We start from the raw sequence: 19,792 nt of genomic DNA on the forward strand, positions 1-19,792 counted from the left end.
GTTTAGAAAAAGTTGTAATATATAAGAATTCTACCTTTTGAAAAGTCTTTTGTCTCTTCCCATTTTTTTTTTTTTATTGTTTAATCATTTCGCCTTAATAAGGGATATCTAGAGTCATAGGTAAAAAGTATAGAGAATGTAAGGTTAAAGTATTTGTTAAAAGTTAGAAAATTCTTTAAAAACTAGGTCTATGCTTCTAGAGAATATTCAAAGTTAAAGTATAAAGATGGCATGAAACATTTGAAGCATATGAGATAATTATAAAGCAATTTTGATCAAAACTAAAGTCAATTGTTCTCTTCTAAAAAAATGATATTTGAAGCATATATTTTATTATATGAAACCAAGGCTTCTTTCTACTTATTAAATTTTGAAAGGTGAAAATTACTAGATGCCTAATTGGTTATCATATCACTCACACACACACACACACACACACACATAGTGGAGCCAGCAATTTGATTTGAGGGGGGCAACTTTTAATGCATATATTGGTTTTAGCCCAATAGTCACGACTTGTCATTGTTAGGGGGGCATTATCAATCTTATGTTCGAATCCGCCCCCTAGACCCTACCTGGCTCCACCAATGTAAATAGACAAAGATATAAAAAAGAGTATGATAAAAAGAAAAGAGAGATTTGTGAAAAAGTGGAATGTGTGAAAGAATATATACCATTTAAAGTAAGAGATACCGCCCCCTAGACCCTACCTGGCTCCGCCAGTGTGAGTAGACAAAGATATAAAAAAGAGTATGATAAAAGGAAAAGAAATATTTGTGAAAAAGTGAAATGTGTGAAAGAATATATACCATTTAAAGTAAGAGATAGAAACATAAAACATATTTTAATACTTGGAGATTATATTTGTTTGCTTATTATATAATAATCTTAGTACATGGGCCTTAGCCCAATGGTCTTAACCCAACGAGCCTTTTAATGCATACATGGGTCTTAACCCAATGGTCAAAACTTGTCATTGTTAGGAGAACATTATCAATCTTATGTTCGAATCCACCCCTTAGGCCATATCTGACTCCGCTAGTGTGAGTTGGCAAAGATATAAGAAATAGTATGATAGAAGGAAAAGAAAGATTTGTGAAAAAGTGGAATGTGTGAAAGAATATATACCATTTAAAGTAAGAGATAGAAATATAAGACATTTTAATGGTCGATGATTATATTTGTTTGTTTATTATATAATAGTCTTACTACATGTTAAAAAAAAAAAAAAAACTTCTCTTGTTATAATTAATATGCCAATGGATGGTATTAATGATATTTTATATTCAATAAAATGTTACATGTTTTTTCTTAATAATTAAAACATAAAAAAAAACCTAAACTTGATTTGATCACAAAAAAGAAGAAAGAAAACGAAATTGTTTAAGAAATGTTTTTTTTTTTTATAATAGTTCTCAAAAAGTAATTTTTGAGAACGATTCTATGATGTTTTTTAAAATGAAAGTTTTGCTTGAAAATTGGACCCATTTGACCATGTTTTTTGTAAAACTTGTTTTTAAAAACTGGTTGTTATTCTTTAACTTAAAAACAGTTTTTAAAAACAAATTTAAAAAAATATGGTCAAATAAGTTTATATTTTTCTTTTGTTTTTAAAAACTAGTGAAAACAATTTCCATTTATCTTCTAAAAATTGTTTTATATTTCATTTTATTTTTAAAAATTATTTTTCGAGAACAAAGACCAAACAATATTAGAAAATTTTAAAAATAGTTTTCTATTTTTAAAATTAAAATTGTTTTTAAATCACATAACCAAACAAACTCTTAGAAAAAAACTCATTTTTTATGTTTCCAAATATTTTTAAAATTAAGCTTTATTTATAATGTTTTATTTTTAATCATTGTCTATATTTATATAATTATTTTTTAAGTTAACCCCCCAAAAAATGAAAATAAATAAAATATGTTATAAGAAAATATCCAATTTTCAAAAAAAATATTTTTTGTGACAAATTGTTTAACATGTTTTCAAATATGAAAAACTATTTTAATAACAATTACTAAATGATATTTCACCTTTTTTTTCATAATAGAAATAAAAAAAATATAATTTCAAATGGTTTATATTTCTAGGAAGAAAGAATATTACCCTTTTTAATACTTTAAACCACACAAGGCCACATACTCCAAGAAAGATTTGGGAATGGTTTGGGCCTCTCGATTGATCAGATGCTCTTCTCTTTTTCTTATTTGGGGAAGTTGACAAATCTTATTTGCATCCAATATGATTGTTTTGGAATTTATTCTGCCAAAAGGATATCAAATTCGGATGGGAAGGCATATATTTAATTTGAGTGTGACATATTAAATCATCACCCAAGATCGGATGAAAGGCACTGGCCCAAATGTACAAAAAAAAAAAAAAGTGGCCGTGATTAAAATTCAAAAGCATCTCCCTTTTTTAATTTTTCCCTTGCATATTCTTGGGAACACTTTATTCCACACCCTAAAAAAGCTGACACAGAACAAAGTTATGAAAAAATTGATTGATTGTGGTCGCATTGTGAAACGATTGGCTGTGTCTGTCTCTCAACCAAGCATCTGTTACATGGTACATCCACAATGGGTCTCTTTTTGAGTATGATTAGAACTTTGGAATATTTTAGGTAGTAGCATCTATGGGCATGACATGTGTGATAGATGAAAAAAGATGAAATAGGGGATGAAAATGAATATTTTGTTTTTATTTTTAATTTTTTAAATAAAAGAATTTAGTGATTTTAATTCTTATATTTAGATTAATTTAAAATATTTAGTAATAGTAAAAATAAGAATGAAAATGAAATAAATTGAGAATAATACATTTATATTTGAAAGTTTTTTAGAATAAGTAAAAAAAAAAAACATATTTGAAAGTTAATTTTTTTTAATCAATAAAGTGTTTTTTTTAATTAACTTTATATTATAAATATATAAATAAATTTCATATGCATAATTCCTTTAAATTAAAAAAATTATTTCATTTTGAAAATTTTACATTAGTTATAATTTTTTTAAACAAATGATGACTTTGTAACTATATGTAAATATATTAATTTCAATAATTTAAGGAAGAAGAAAGAGTTTGTGGGTGGGGGTGTGGTGGTTGGGTAGGGCTCACTTTTATGGAAATATAAAAAACAGTTGGGAAAATATAAAAAGAATAAGGGAAAAATATGAAAAATAATCTATTATTTGAATAGTAAAAAAATAATGAAAACATATTTTTATTATTCTAAAAAAAATGGTTTTTGAGAACACGAAAAACAAAAAAAACAAAAACACACATCTTTCTACAAACAAATTTTTTGTTTTTAAGAACAAAAAATAGTTATTGAAAACAGTATCCAAACAAAGCCTAAAAATATCAAATATAAGTCGGAGTGAAAGCTATGGTAAAATGACTTTTAGTTTCGCTTAAAAATCAACACAGATGAAAAGGGGAAAGTAGTCCAACCTCTTTTGAGTTGTGATGAAGTTGTTGGCTAATGGCCTTGTAGTCCAACAACATTTTTAAAACGTGACACTAATCTCATTCAAAGTTTCAATTTACATATAATGACAAGATAAGACGTTGACATTATCCAATTTTTTGCTATTTGATTTTTCAAGAAGGTTTTGTTTTTAAAAGTAGACGTAATGAGATCGCTAAAATGGAGAATAATTGAAAATAAATTAATACATATATAAATAACTTTTAATAAAATTTTTAAAATATAAAAAATAGGTTAAAGACATTTCATATTTTTTAACAGAGTTTTGTTTTATAAAACATTAAAAACGATTTAAAAACTATTCTTAAATGTCATGCTTCAAATTTTTTTTGAAAGGTGTTCCTAAATAAGGTTATGCAAAAATTGAAAACATGAATTTGATATTTTTAGAGTTATTTTAAGAAAAGTGGAGACAATTTTCTAAGAAGTAAAAATACAAAAATAAATAAAACAATTTAAAACAAATAAAAAGAATATGAATGTTTACAATAATATTACGTTCTTTTTTTTGTCTTTTTTTTACTAATAAAATATTATATTTTTATATTAAGATCAAAATATGCCTAATTAATCAATTCATTTATTAATATAATTTAGTTATTTCATTAATCCATGTAAAAAAGAATATAATTGGTCAATTCCTTGGTTAATTATAGCTATAATATATTTTTCAATTATACTATTAAAATAACTAATAAAGAAAAGAAAAATAAAAAAAATATTCATTATTTCTCATATAAAAAAAAAATCAGTACCAAATAAAGTTCACCAATTTTCGTTATTTAAACCAAACGTTAAGAAAAAAAAAACATAGAAAATAAAAACTGCTTTTAAAAAATAAAAATAGAAAATGAAAGCTTCAAGGAATCAAACGGCAACCTTAAAATGCAAGGTTTTGAGAATAATATTCCGAGGCCCAAGTATTTTAAGTTCAAATTGAGATGGGCCCAAACTCATATTTGGGCTTATCGTCTTCTCACCCATTTGGTACCCCGTGACACAATATTAGTAATTTTAATATATAGTCAATGCGGCTATGATAATTTAATAAGATGCAAGAAGAAAGATTCCATTTCACCATTCCCATGAGTATCTCAAAGCTTCACACTCAATGGCTAAAATATTTTATTTTATTTATAAGAAAATTTCGATTCCTCGACTTCATCCCATTTTATTATTATTATTATCTTTTTGTTATGTTCTGTTTTGAAAGTATCAAAGAAAATGTAAGAAAAAAATAAGAATGGACAAAAAAAATAAAAAGTAGATTTAAATCAATAAATTATTTTTATATATTATTTGTAAAGTGTGTAATAGAATTTGAATAATAGATTTTTTTATATTTTATTATTATTATTTTATAATTATATATTCTAATTAAAAGGGAAATAAAAGGAAAGAGATATTTTTATAATTTAAATTCGATTTAATAAGAAAATGAATGTTATGTTTCATTTAAAAAAAATATAAGAGTGAAGACAAAATATAAGAGTGAATACCTTGCAAAATAGAAAAAAAGAAATAAAAAATAAATTTAAAATTATTAAATTAAGTATATATTTTAAACTAATTTTATTTATTTTTATAAAAAAATAAATATTTCGTTAACCAAACACACCATCAAGGAAAGAAAGGTTTTTCACCTGTAAAATATGATTATATTTTTGTAATTAAAAAAAAAAAAAAAAGGGAAAAAGAGGTGATTGCCGATTGGTTGGGCGGGTGGAACCGGGAACAGGAGGGCGATCGCACCTCGGTTTCAACATGTGAAAGAGGAGTCATAGACGGCCGCATTATATTGAGGGTGTGCGTACTACGCACCACAGAACCCCACCCACACTCTGACTGAGCTCTTTCTGTTTCTTCTCTCTATAAAAGAATCTCTCTCTTTCCCTCTTTCTTCCCTTCTCTCTCCCTATTCTTTGCTTTTCCTATTCAGCTCTCTTCAAAGCCAGGAATGTTTCTCAAAGCTTTTTCCACCACCGACCCCTCCTTTCTTTCCCTCTATCTCTCCTTCTTTGAGCCATGCTAATATTCACACTCCAAACCCCGGACAATATCCAGGACCACCCTCTTTCATCCCCTCTTCTGCTTCTTCAATTTTGGAATCCAATTTGCTGCTAATTTCCACACCCAGTTATGGAACCTGCCGTTCTTGACGATATTATCGAAAGGTTACTTGCCGTCAAAGCCAGGCCAGGGAAGCAAGTGCAGCTTTCTGAGGCCGAGATCAGGCAGCTTTGTGTTGCTTCCAAGGATATTTTCCTGAGACAGCCCAATCTATTGGAGCTCCAAGCCCCCGTCAAGATCTGCGGTACTCCTTTTCTTATTTATTTATTTTTAAAGAATGACTATGGTTGTATTTATATGAATTTCATCTTTGCTTTTTTTTTTTTTTTATGGGTATTGTTTTGAAGCGGGTCTTCTTCAATTCCTCAATTTGCCTTGAGGAAATTGGTTGTGTAAGTGTATTGTTTTGAAGTGGGTTTTCTTCAATTCCTGAGTTTGACTCGGGAAATTTCTTTTTGGTGAGGTTTAGATGGCATTTTCTCTAGTTTATTGTGTTCAAACTTTGAGTTTGGTGGTAAAATTGCAAAGGGTTCATGAGATGTTTGGGTTAATCTGCTAAACGTGAAGGGTATCTTGCCCATTTCTTGTTAAGGGTGTGGGTCGAATTGCATCTTCTGAAGGTATATTCTGTCTGAATTGTTCATAATATAATTTGTTAAGCATACTGATTAAAATTGAGTTTTCTCTTAAACTGTCTTAGTTTTGCAATGGGTATATGGTCTATTTTTGACAGATAATATATCCTGATCAGTTCTCGAGTTTGACCTTCGAATTCCTATTATACATGTCAGATTACCTTACAACTCGTGTGGTGTATTAGCTTGATGCTACAACTTCAATAACATAATTAAAATGATGTACATTTCTTGAAATTTATCAGCGGTTTCAGTCTTAATTGCTAATTTTCAAATTCATTGTTTTGATTTTGAAAATTTGGGGTTAGGAAATCTTCTTCTTTGTTGTGTCAGACTGCATCTTCCAAAAATATGCTGGTTTTTGACTTATTTCAGCCATAAAAATTTGTTTGTATCAATGATAAATTGCTTCTGAAATTTTATAGGTAGACACCAAGGGTTTAATCTAGAAATCTGTCATTATAATGAGGTTTGCTTCACATTAGAATGAGTTGTGATGTTATTCTAACAATATTTCCTCTTGCGTGACTTCCACTGCTAAAACTGCCCTATTATTCACTAATTCAACTTATTTTTGTTTGAAAATTGGCTATGCATAAATTCCAAGTGGACAGAAATGTGTTATTATGTTGATGAAGTCACCTTCCTTTTAAAAGGCACAACTGCATAGAGACAGGGGGCATATCTATTATTATTTCAAACAAAAATGCATGGGAGTAGTTTTGATGGTTGTACTTAGATTATAATTCTTTGATCTGCATATTTGTAGAAAAAAAATTTCTATCTACTTTTGGTGCTCATGGAGTGAAAATTATTTGGTTTGTCCCTGGCCTTAGAAATGTTAACGATCAATGGTATGTAGGTGCTTATGATAATTGCCATACCTTACTTGATTCCTTTGAAAGTGTGGAATAGAGCCTCCCTCTTTCTCTGTAACTATTAAAAGGAATTACGTGAAAAGCATGCTTGTGGGAAAGATTAAACAAACAACAAAATAAAAAGAAAAAAAGCAACCAACAATGTATGGAGAAAACAGAAAAAATATAGATTTGTATGGATTCACTTAGCTTCAAGATTGGATGCTGTTTATTCTGAGAATCCTTCAATGGCACTTTTCAGAGGCAGGATGAACTACCAAGTGTTTTATTCCACTTGACTAAGCCAAAGATTTATTGTCTATAGGTGTCAAAGATTGACTCTTCTTAGATAGTGTTCTACAATTTGGATGCTAGTTTGCATTTTAACTTATGTAGTTAATGATTCTCAGCAGCTCTTATCGATGGTGGCTTGATGTATTGAGACAAATTGTTGGTTTTCTCTAAGCATTAGGAATATTGCATCTGGGTCTGCTTTGGGGCTCAACCTTATGAGTTTATGCTACATCTCTGCATGCATCAACCTGGGTGCTTCACATTTTCCTCATTGATGAACCATATTGCAGTAGGATTTATTATCTAATAAAATATAAAAGATCATTCATACCAAATATATTTACAGCACCTATTCTTCTTTGCCCCATCTCCACTTGTTACAACCTGTCAGAGAAATGAACTTTTCACTACTTTGGCGATCTGCTTTCAAATGCATGTTGTTGTGCTGATCAATCTCTTGGATGATGCTGACTCCAATTTTCTAGAGTCTGCAGCTGGAAGCTTCACTTAACCCTTGAAAAAATTAAATTTTTTGATTCTCTGTCCAGAGGATGCAGCGCTTAATGTGAATTTGCATAGCTTGTTGAACTGTAAGGTTTGGAATTCTCCAAAGGGAAATATTATATTTTCTAGAGTGTAGCAATCGATGTGCATTTAATACTGTTTAGGGAAACGCAATGTTTGAATTTCTTTGGGACGATCCATTTATCTAAATAAATTCATTTTTTAAGGGTTTTTGCCCCTTTTGTCTTCCTAACTAGAGTTTGAAACACATTGTTCTTGAACATATTCTAACATTCTTTGTATCTCCCAGGGGACATTCATGGTCAGTATTCGGATCTTCTAAGGCTTTTTGACTATGGTGGACTGCCGCCTGAATCCAATTACTTGTTCTTAGGGGACTATGTAGATCGAGGAAAGCAAAGCCTGGAAACTATATGCCTTCTGCTTGCATATAAAATAAGATACCCTGAGAACTTTTTCCTATTGAGGGGCAACCATGAATGTGCTTCTATAAACCGTATCTATGGATTTTATGACGAGTGTAAGAGAAGATTCAATGTCAGATTGTGGAAAGTGTTCACAGATTGTTTCAATTGCCTACCTGTGGCTGCTCTCATTGATGAAAAGATACTCTGCATGCATGGTGGGCTTTCCCCTGATCTGCGGAGTTTAGATCAAATAAGGAATTTGCAGCGGCCTACTGATGTTCCAGATGCTGGTTTGCTATGCGATCTTCTCTGGTCTGATCCTAGTAATGATGTTCGAGGTTGGGGGATGAATGATAGAGGCGTTTCTTATGTCTTTGGCCCTGATAAGGTGACAGAGCTTCTTCAGAAGCATGATCTGGACCTTATTTGTCGTGCCCACCAGGTTTCAGCTCTGTTTTAGCTTTTTGCATTTTTTTTTTGGTCACCTTTAAACCTCTCAGGCATTTTTCTCTTACTACATATTTCCTTGTTGTGCAGGTTGTGGAAGATGGATACGAGTTTTTTGCTAATAGACAACTTGTAACCATATTTTCAGCACCTAATTACTGTGGTGAGTTTGATAATGCGGGTGCCATGATGAGTGTGGATGACACTCTCATGTGTTCTTTCCAAGTATTAAAACCTGCAGAAAAGAATAAAAAATTTAGCTTTGGAAGCACTACTACAGCTAAGCCTGGCAGCTGTCCTGCAAGACTCAAGGTACATTCATCATTTCACTTCAAATACAGAGAAGATTTAATCTAGTGATTATATCATTATACTAAGAAATGTGAAATTTTTTCTATTTATCTGCAATTCACAGTAAACAGGGAGGCATGTACATTTTAATGAATCTTAAGTGGATGCTGGATTTGTTGGAAACATAAGAATGGAAAGTGCTTAGAGTTAGAGCTAAAGAATGGACACGCTCAAAATTTGTTAATAGTTGCAGTATGAATTAATGAAAAAGACCTACCAGCCATTGATGAAAATCAAAATGAAGGAGAGCAACATGAAATAACAGGTCAATGTCACCATGAGAAATAATAAAATGTCATACTACAATGGATAATTAGAGCATATTTCCTCATGTTATCCTTAACCATCCAACCATATTCTATTGCCATTCTTACCAAAGGATGTCATATATTGATATCCTATGATCTTGGGTATTGATGACATTTTTTGCAAATTACAACTCATGCTCATATAGATGTTAGGATTCAGGGTATACTGGCTGCAAGTGTCTTTTCGTGTTGGATCCTAATTCCTACTCTTAAGGTATAGGAACGGAACTGAACAGGCAAGGTTTCTAAATATATATATATATATATATATATTTTTTTTTTTATACTGGGTTAAGATCTCGTGTCATTGTGTCAATGCCTAAGGAGCTTCTAGTGAACAAATGATGTGTCCCTCGCCCTTTTCTTACATGCCTATTGGGTCTATTTGTGTGAGAGGTGGCATGTTTGACAGATATCCTTACCTCATCATTCACACCGTGCTCTGTTTGACTAAGGTGCTTCACACATTTTGAAATGTCTACATAATGTGGCTCAAGCTTTCTCATAGACAGGTCATCATTGTCTTTGTCATAGTCCTTTGTCAGAGAAGCTTCTTGCCTGAGTTATAAAATTGATGGATTACTGTGCTGTTGTCCTGTCCCAGGTTTTATCATTCTTCTTTGCCAAGGGGAAGCTTCTCCTGTCAAGCTGTCCAATGTGAATAATGTTAGCAACTTTGTTTTGTTTCTGTTTGCACTTGCTCTTCTTTAAGGATGGGTGTTTGATACTCAAGAGTGGGTATCTCTTTTCTGGAGATGTCCTTGTTTATCTCTATTCCTCATGGCTTTTTAGCTGGTATTTGGCAGAACTTTAACTCAAATAGATTGCATCACCCTTTACAGTTTGCTTTTAACTTATTTTGATATTTCTTTAAGCACGACAATTTTTGTTTTCCCTTCCAGTCTATCCTTGGTGCAAAAGTATGAAAGATGTGGTCTTTTTGAAGGAGAGAGCTGTCCTGGATCAGAGGTGATGGTAATAACATAGCCAAAGTGACTGTTCAAGAAATTGGGGTTTCTGTTCATTTCATTATGAGTAAGTGTAAAAATTGGGGATCCTTGTAGGCAAAGAGTGCAGATGATTTTCAGCCACCATGCACAGAAGTTTGGAAGGCTGTAATTTATCTGTCTCACTCTTCTCATGTATAATACTAGTTGCTACAACAATGGATTCGTGTTTCTTTACCCCTTTCTTGTTCCCTTGTCTCCCTTCTCTTGCTTCTATGATTCTATCCCACCTGTTCTCCTTATATTATGACCAAAACATGAAACTCTAATGGGGATCCCTTGGAAAGTTTCAAATCGTGGAATTTAATCTTGCATTTGGGCTCTGTCCATTGTGCTTCTAAATGAGTATTACGTTCTTCTAACCCTTCTTTGAAATGAGATATCCTTAAAGCTTCGAAAGTTAAATCATTTTTATCGGTTATTATTGTTTTGGCAATTGTATAAATCCTTCAAGAACTGGCTGGTAACTGGTACACATTTCTGATTTCATGTGTGGACATTGAAATCAAAGGCCGTGGCACACGCTACTATGATGTGTTGCAATCAGATTTACAATTTGGTTCATAGAACACATGGATGAAGCAATCAATACAGCCATTATGAAACAACGCCTGGTAATGCTTACCAGGAGTGACGCACAAAAATTGAAATTGTGTGCTTATTGGTCTTTAGCCACAAATAAGTTTCTTTTGTGGAGTAGCTGAACTAGCATACAAGACTGCTGGTGGAGAATGACCTATATTAAAAAAGAAAAAAGAAAAAAAACACCCAATAACAACAATAAAAGCTGGTGTAAATGGGAAACAGTAGTGTGAACTTCAATGTAATTTTCTCTATTATTGGCAATGGGTTGTTGAGAAGTAAACATAGAGTGGATAATATGTCATTATTGGTGACCTTTTGTGTCCCCTTGATACACAAAGTTGGCCTATCAGTTTAATGGTACTCGTCACTGTTTCAGTGAGAATCCCTTTCAGTGCAAATCAAAAGTAAGTTGTATAACTGTCATGACTAGAGTGCTACCAAATATTCAAAGTTTGAACAAATCAAGTTGAGTTACAGTCTTGCTGCAGAACCAAACATGGTTAAGTGTTAGGAAGTTAGTGTAAGTGGGTTTTGGATAAACTTAATAATTATTAATTAATGAATTAAGTTGATTTTAAATTAAAATTTTCTTTTAAGTTATTTATTTATTTTTTACTTCAAATATTGAAGTTATTTGATAATATTAACTTAAATTTTTTATTTTATATCATCAAATTGACATATTTATTTTTATTAATTTAAATTAATATTTATATTTTTTAAATATGGTTAAATGAGGTAAAACGTTTTTAAAATTAAAAATAAGTTAATTTATTTTTATTTAATATTTAAAATTATTTTTAATTTTAAATTGAGATATTTATTATTAAGTGATTTTATCAAAATTAAGTCATTAAATCGTATGGAGCCATTAAATTGATTTGATGGAATGAGTGGCTAGTTACTAACCTGATAATGATTTATGAAAAAATGATGTTGCTTCCAGGTCTTGCGGATGTAAGTCAAATCAGAATCCCTGCTTCTCATCTTCTTCATCTGCATGATTCTCTTCTAGTGGAGCTGGCAAGAATTTAGTCCCAAGTCTTGGAGGAAGAGCTCGTGTTTCTCCAATGGAGGACAAGTCCAGCAAGTTGGTTGTGCATCTTTTTTTATGAAATAGACCAGACTCAACTAGATGATCGAACTAGTGACAACAGTGATGGTGTGCATTACACCATACATGTAATCAGTTGATGAAGTCTTCTTGGTTCAAATACTAAATTTCGTGGTCCCAATTTGCAACCTTGTCGGCTGTGAATACTGCCAATTGCCAACCAATTATTATTTTTGAAAACTTCGCCCCCTCTGAACCTTAGTTCAATACTTCTTGTATGGTGGCGGTGGAGGATTCCACATATTTCCAATTGTCTTTACATCAAAAGACGATAATAATTATAACTACTAAAAATGCAATGGTTAGTGAGAGGAGACGGCTTCAAGTAGATTGTGTGATATCTAGGAAGAGGCCTTGCTTTTCAAAGCACAACCCAGAAAGTGTATGAATTGGAGCTGGTTGGCCTGTCATTTTGTGTTACAAGCTTTCTCGCGTGATCACAACGCCCACACGACATTGACCAACTTCGTCACTTCATAATTCATATATCCCTTTTTATAACCTTTCTTCTCACTTGCCCTTTGTCTGAGTAACGCCTTTTCACATCCTATGGCATCAGTTCATACCCATTATCAGATTTTTCGTGTTTTATAGTTTCAACTTTGGTATTGTGTATTTTATTTCTGCATTTCGTTGAGATTCTTTAATTGATACACCCAAACTTCTGAAACCATTGCATCGAACCGACCCTTCTCATAGTGTCATCCCTGCAATTTGCAATGCAGCAGCAGACTTTTTTAGTGTAAAGATTACAATTTACTTTTTCAAGCAAATACAGTACAGCAAAAAAATATTTTTAATTTTGTATAAAAAGTATATTCCATGCCATCGGATCCATCAGAGAAATAAGTTGAAAAATACCAACGGAATTTTTTTTTTTTTAAATTGATATGAACTGTAATCAAATGTCTTAAATTAAAAGAGACGTTGATCCCCACGTCTAAATCTAAAAGTCAAATAGTTTTATAAGAGAGAATTTGGCAATTTGCCAGCGGTTTGATTGCTTTGAAGTACGCCATGACCGAGTAGTGTCGTCAGACAGAAATGTTATACCATTTGAGCACCCGGGTTGGTTTCATATGCGCCTTTCGAATGGCTAACCCTCTCATCATCGTCAAATTGAGGATTTTGACTGGCCATTGGAGTGGAGAAAGGTTGGAGTTTATGGTAGGTGACGCGGTTGACTTTTTGGAATGCAAGCAAAAGTGTAGTGTCATTTGGGTTTTAGTTGCCGGATACAGCGCAGTCGCATATCCACTGGATTGCAGATCAAATTAATTAATAATCATAAAATAGGTCAACTTGTGTGGATTCGGTACACCAGAAACAAAGGAGATGTTTATAAGTAAGATGGATAGACATTCAAATGGAATCAAATCGGAATATCCGAGAGACAAAATAACATTAAATATTATGGTAATCAGCTCAGCCTCACAGACATCTCAGCTGACCAATAGACATTCAAATGGAATCAAATCGGAATATCCGAGAGACAAAATAACATTAAATATTATGGTAATCAGCTCAGCCTCACAGACATCTCAGCTGACCAAAACACAAAATCAACCAGCATTTGAGGTAACTTACCTTACGTACCCATTACCATTTCAAGACAGAAAGAAAACAGAATATAATATCCTATAGCTATTTATGAATTCTGAGAAGAGGAAATTGTAACAACAGCTCAATGATTTTTATAATTACCCACATTGTGGATTGAAACCTATTGTCAGATAATTACACAACAATGAAGCCAAGGAAAGGCGTGTAAGTTGTGGAGGAAACAAGGCGTATTGTCACGGACTTAGTCGTTCACTAAGCTCGTGCGGCACTTAGGCAAGTCAAGACGCTTGATCTTGCTAAGTCAGTCTTGATCCCCCCAATGCTTAGCTTGCTCGGCTAAGACACTCGCGACTCGAAAGCTAAAGAGCTTAGTAGGTAACTCCTTAAAGAATGGAAGCTTTATTATCTCAAGAAAGCCTTTACAAGTGCTTGGATGCTCACTTGCTTGGTGCCTTGGCCAAATGAGGCCCTCACCTATTTATAGGCACCAATGGAACTCTCTAGAACCTTGGAGGGTTCCTTACAATTCATGAATATTCTAGAATGTCCTACACTATTCTAGAATATTCAAGAGACTTCTAGATTTCTCTAGAAAGCTTTGGACCCTTCTCATGCCTTCTACCATAGTGTAGAGTTGTGTGGACTTCTCTAGGCATTTCTAGAACCTTCCACACTCTTCCCACTAGTGGCTAAGTGTGGATGTCTCCAAGGGTCTCTAGAAGCTTCTCACCTCCTATATAAGCCATGGGGAGGGTCATTTGAAGCATCTTGTGACACTCTCCCCCACCGATGCCGTCGACGTCCTCGTCGTTGCCTCATTCTGAAACTTCTCGATGTGTTTCCAGAATTTTCTCAAGGCATCCGCATGTTCCCAGCTTACCTGCCTCTTAGGTAGTCCTTTCCATCGGACTAGATACTCTATCACAGGAGGGACCCCTTGTCTCCTGGTGACTCGTTCAGCCAGGATATTCTTCACCTCCTTCTCCCGTGAGGCTTCAGATGGATGCAGACCCGTGCGTTTCCGATGCTTAGAGTGTTGCTTCCTCTTACCCATTGAGTTCACCTTTCCCTTAGTGACCTCTTCCATGTGTGTGCGGGCTACCTCAGCTCGCTCTCCTTTTTCCTCCTTTACTTGCACCCCTGCTAATAAGGAGGTCTCAGGCGTACTAGGTTTCGGGTTGAATTGGAGGGCACCTAGTAGCTGCATTGAGCCCATATGTGCTTCGTCCTCCTGCTCCCTCTCCTCAATCATGGCACTGAGCGCCTTCCGCTTTGGATAATCCCGTGCCCAATGTGGACCGTCACACAGGAAGCATTTGATTTTAGGCGTAAACTCCCTCCTTTCCGCCTTATCCCTTCTTTCTCGGACGTTAGACGTCTTGCTTGATCCCTTTTTAGGAGCATTGTGGTCCCTTGGAACCTCGTCTCCCCCACCCATGGCGTGGCTATCCTCTAAAGACTCATCCTTGGAGGAGCCAATTTGTGGACCCACCTTTTTCACGTGCGTCCCCACTCGATCGGCGAGACTCGCTTTTTATTTGTGAAAAATTAATTTTAAAAAAGTTGGAGTCGCCACTTATTTTATTTTTATTTTTGAAGGGAAAATAAAACAAGAAATAAAACCCTAAAAAAAATGACTCCATAATTTTTGGAAAAGCGTGTCTTTGAAAACCCAAGTCTTGGTCCGGGGATCAGGTTACTTATTGGGAAGGTACCTCTAGGAGGTAGCACCCCTCTAAGCCCTAAAGAGGTCTCTACTGACTAAGTTAAGGGAAGCGTGGCCATTAATCAGTTAATTATGGATACCTAAGCAGACTAGGTGATTTTGAATATTGCATGCCTAACAAGAAAACCAACCACAAGAGAGAGTCGAAGTGCATACCTGAATGGCTTCTCAAGCGCTATCATGAAACATAAGAGATTAGTTTGGAAATATGACACAACATTTGTTTTATCTAAGCAAATCAAGCATATATCAAAACACCCAAATATCACATCATGTATGGATATAGTCATCAATAACACATGTGTCCATGGAATTCTCAAAAATAGGTGTGAAGGAGCGTACCTGGATAGCAAGCTAAAACGCCACCATGGGAAACAAGATTGCTTAATAATAGGTGCATAATAATCTCACGTATCTCAAAGAGAAAGCACAATTAATCAAATGTCAAACAAACACTATTGAAGAGGATATCATGAATGTCGGGCCCCCACCAAAGCCCTAATCAATTTCGCATGAGTTGATTCCATAAATTCCATGACTTGGAGTTATGGAATTTGTTCATGCTTGTTGAAAATCGAGAAAACCATGAAAAATAAAAGAAAATAGTGAAAATGCATGCCTGAAGGAAAGTGGCAGTAAAAGATCATTGAAATCTAAATTTTATGCCTAGAAATCTCTAAGGATGGAATTTGAAGAAAACTGAAATTGTTTTAATGAAAAAGATTTTGAAATCCAAATTTAAAATGTATAAGATCACAAAAAAAGAAGAAGAAGAATCATTGGGAGTATGATGTGTGGCAAGGTGACCAAGAGGGAGTAGAGCTTGGGAATTATGGATAGAAGAAGCCAATTCACCATGAAGGTGTTTAGTTGTCAAATGCTTCAATCAAAAAGGCAACTTGATTTGTAAACTCGACTGGATTTTCCCAACAGGGGTTAAATACTGAACAGAAGGTCCATAATTCCCAATTTTCTGCATTGACAAGCTTTTTGCATTCCAAATTAAATTCTCACTACCAAGGTTTCATCACTTCTCTTTCTCAAGTTTCACACTTTCTTTCTTAGCAAGACCAGCAAACTCATCATATATAATAGTTTTACTAATAGACCTCTGATTGCAGATATCATCCAAATTATCCTCCTTTAGTTCACTAACCTGAGGACTTCTCTGTCCACGGTTCACAAGAACTTCCACCCCCACTTCCATAAATTCAGATTTAATTGACATACTTAATCATCACCATGTCGATCTTCTTGGCGTTGTACATCCTATGGAACATGAGATTCAATGATTACGGGAACCAATACTGCAGAGCTCTCATTTTCAGCAAAAAGAGACTTGGAAGGTCACTCTGTTCTCATGTGTTTTGATAAAGGCTGCAGGTCTTCTGAGGTTTGACACCTTGGTATGCAGGTAATGGGGGAATGAACATTGTAGCAGATTACATCTATCCATATGCTTCCACAACTTTTGAACAGTAGTGCAATCTTGACATTTTCCTTCCGGGTTGTACAAAGAGCATATTGCAAGAACGGAGGTTGCTTCTTTTGATTCTTAAAGTGCTGTTCCTAGTTTGTGTTTGCTGATTTACGGGTGGCGTAAATTTTGAGACATGGATGAACACTCATACTGTGTTCTAGATGATAGAGAGTGCAACTAAGCACCTCTAGGATGGTCTTCATAAGGCTTCTGCTGGGATTGATTTTGCAACTCGGAAAGTTAAAACTGGTCAGAAACTTGTGAACTCAAAATTTCGTTATGGTGCTCTCTTCCAGACTCAACCCTTACTTGACTGCTTAGATCACATGTCTGCTGAAGCTGACCAGAGGCGTCGTTCTTTATCAAAAGCTGGTGCTGCTGACTTAGTGGCTTCTTTTCTGATTGACTGACCGGTGATGGCTTCATATGTACAGCTTGTTGTGCATTGTGCAAATTCGACTAGCTGAGTGTCAAAGTAGAGTTGGCTTTGGATATCTACTGCAAGCTAATTGGATTCAAATTCCTGCATATTCATCATTGATTCAGCTGGTGTTACAGTATTATAGGAGGTTGCAGATCTTGAAGGATTAGCAGCGTTCATCCCATATCCATCGCCCTGAATGAGGGGTTGCTGATGTTGATCAGACTACTGTTGCAAAGGTTTGGATGAATTATCATACAGCGTGTCAGTCAGTCAGCCATCAGAAGTGTTGGGTCCCTTCGCCAGTTGCATATCGTTCCCAATATACCTACCATTTAAAGCTCCATCTGAAGAACCACAAGTTTTCTACTGCATATCCTGACTTAATTCCAATACCTCTTGAATTGCCAGTAGCTTTAGAGCCTTCACGTTGATGTTTACATATACAATTCTTGATGCCATCAATGAATACCTCATACTGTTTTCAGGACGAATACGGGCAAAGCCATACCGACAACAACAACCAGATTTTTGGGGTTCATAAAAATGAAACTGCAATTCATTTTTCTAGCATTCCTCTTCTCTGATCAACCTCAAAGATTTTAACTGTGGAATAGCGTGATGCATTTGATTTGGCTGTAACTCGATTTTCGAGTTCTTGGCATGTGTCCATGGAATTCTCAAAAATAGGTGTGAAGGAGCGTACCTGGATAGCAAGCTGGACAATCTTGGTTGCAATTGCTCTTCTCCGTTTCCTCTGTTCTTCTCCCTCAAAAATTCTCCAATGCGTGCTGCTCCCCTAAGAATCTCCTCTATTTTATTCAAATGAATGGAGAGATTTTCTTTCTCTCTCTCTTAGAAGGGACAAGAGCAGCAAAAACTTGAGAAATTACATGTTTAGTGCTAGGTGACATTACTTTTGCTAACTTCTAGAAATAACCCATTCAAAACAGAATCTTCAAGGAGGAAACTAATCTGCATGCTGAATGCTCCTCTCATAGCCTTCTATAATGAAAACATCTCGTCTAAGATATTCCAGATTAACTCGATACACAATCCCAGAAACAAGGGGAACATCAAACATGTTACAGAAAGCAGTGAATCCCCAATTAAAAGAAAGCAAATCTCTTTTTCGTTGTATGAGCAAGGCTGACTCTTTGTGTTGAAACCTTCCACAGGGCCAAGGAAAACGAAAATAAAGATTAAGCAACCTTGAAGATTCCAACATACAGATATTCGGTGAAGAAGAAAAAGATTGCTCCTTTAGAGATAACATTTTATATCTCAGCGCATTTATGAATGACGCTGTGATCATTGGTGCCTTCTTTTCCCTCAATCAGATACTCAGCGGTGCCATTCTTGCTGGAATTAGAGAACGAGTTACGTTTTGGAGAAAGCTTGACGCCATAGACCAGAATCCACTGAACCTCACAAGAAGATAACCCCAATGAAGACAGTCTGACAAACTCTGGCGCTGGAAAACCAATATTACGAGAACACGAGAGAGAATGAAGGAGTCGTCTTTGGCTCTGATTCTCTCACTCTACTTCACCATGATGCTTTAGTTTCAGAATCAATTTCTAGTTGGTATAAAGGACAATTTCTGAATTGATTTCCGTTGGATGAAACACCGGGTCCTCTCTATCCTTATCCTCTCCAAATTTCCACTCATATGAAACGTTTGTAGACAGCCACCAGGGAACCAGGAGGAATGATTCAAAACATGTATAGTGGAGAAACGAGGAAACGGGGAGAGAATAAACAGGAATAATAAAAAGAAAATCAGATAAAGCCACGTCTCATGATTTTTCAATGGGCTCAGACTTGTGGGGAAGATCATGAACAGGTTTGAGGCAAACAAATAAGCAATCAATATCAACAAAACAATTTGTGGCCCTTTGCGTCCACACCAAACAACACTACATCAAATATTCTGAAACGAAAACACACGGAGAAATCGAACACGGGTAATAATTTCAAGAGTAACCAGCAACATACCTGGACAGCCTTGATTGCAATTAGTCTTTTCCCGCTTCGTCTGTGCTTTTCTCCAAAAATCCTCAGAAATCCTCCTCCAAGACTCCAATACGTCTCGTTCAATGCATCCCCCCTTCCTCAAATCTCTTTTCTCGCATACATATATCACCCCTCAAGACCTAAATTTGTTTCCAAAAAGGAAAACTCTCCTATTTCCTTTCTTCTTTTCTTCTTTTTTTAAATCTTCCAATCAAAAAGCAATCTTCCCAACTTCAAATTCCCCTCCAAAACCTTCCAAGAAGAGTCCCACCTTCCTTAAACTCCAATGGTAAGTTTCCTTGCAAACACATGAAATTTTTGAAGTTAAATAATTGAATGAATAGATAAGCAAGTAAATAAATTAGGAAACGGTAAAAATAAAATAAAATAAAATAAAATAAAAATAAACCAATAAACAAAAGTCGAGCCCAAAAGCCATGTAACCATGCAAGTCATACAAGTCACGCTAAAAATGTCCAAATGGGCCAAGTGT

General features: G+C 34.5%; 1 protein-coding gene across 2 annotated transcripts; it reads left to right on the forward strand.

Moving 5' to 3' along the window:
* The first annotated feature begins 5,222 nt into the window (after positions 1-5,222).
* Positions 5,223-10,717, forward strand: LOC100240794 (serine/threonine-protein phosphatase PP1 isozyme 3). Of its 2 annotated transcripts, none has more exons than XM_059736904.1 (4): positions 5,223-5,807; positions 8,164-8,723; positions 8,819-9,040; positions 9,992-10,261. In XM_059736904.1, the coding sequence occupies exons 1-4, from the start codon at positions 5,633-5,635 to the stop codon at positions 10,046-10,048; spliced, it is 1,014 nt and encodes a 337-aa protein (XP_059592887.1). In that variant the 5' UTR covers positions 5,223-5,632; the 3' UTR covers positions 10,049-10,261. The 2 variants fall into 2 exon arrangements, with proteins under 2 accessions (XP_059592887.1, XP_002285139.1); XM_002285103.5 differs by lacking the exon at positions 9,992-10,261 and adding an exon at positions 10,290-10,717 and having other exon boundaries at positions 5,263-5,807.
* Positions 10,718-19,792: the final 9,075 nt, after the last annotated feature.

The sequence above is a fragment of the Vitis vinifera genome, chromosome 5 (assembly GCF_030704535.1).
Source record: "Vitis vinifera cultivar Pinot Noir 40024 chromosome 5, ASM3070453v1".
Lineage (NCBI taxonomy): Eukaryota > Viridiplantae > Streptophyta > Magnoliopsida > Vitales > Vitaceae > Vitis > Vitis vinifera.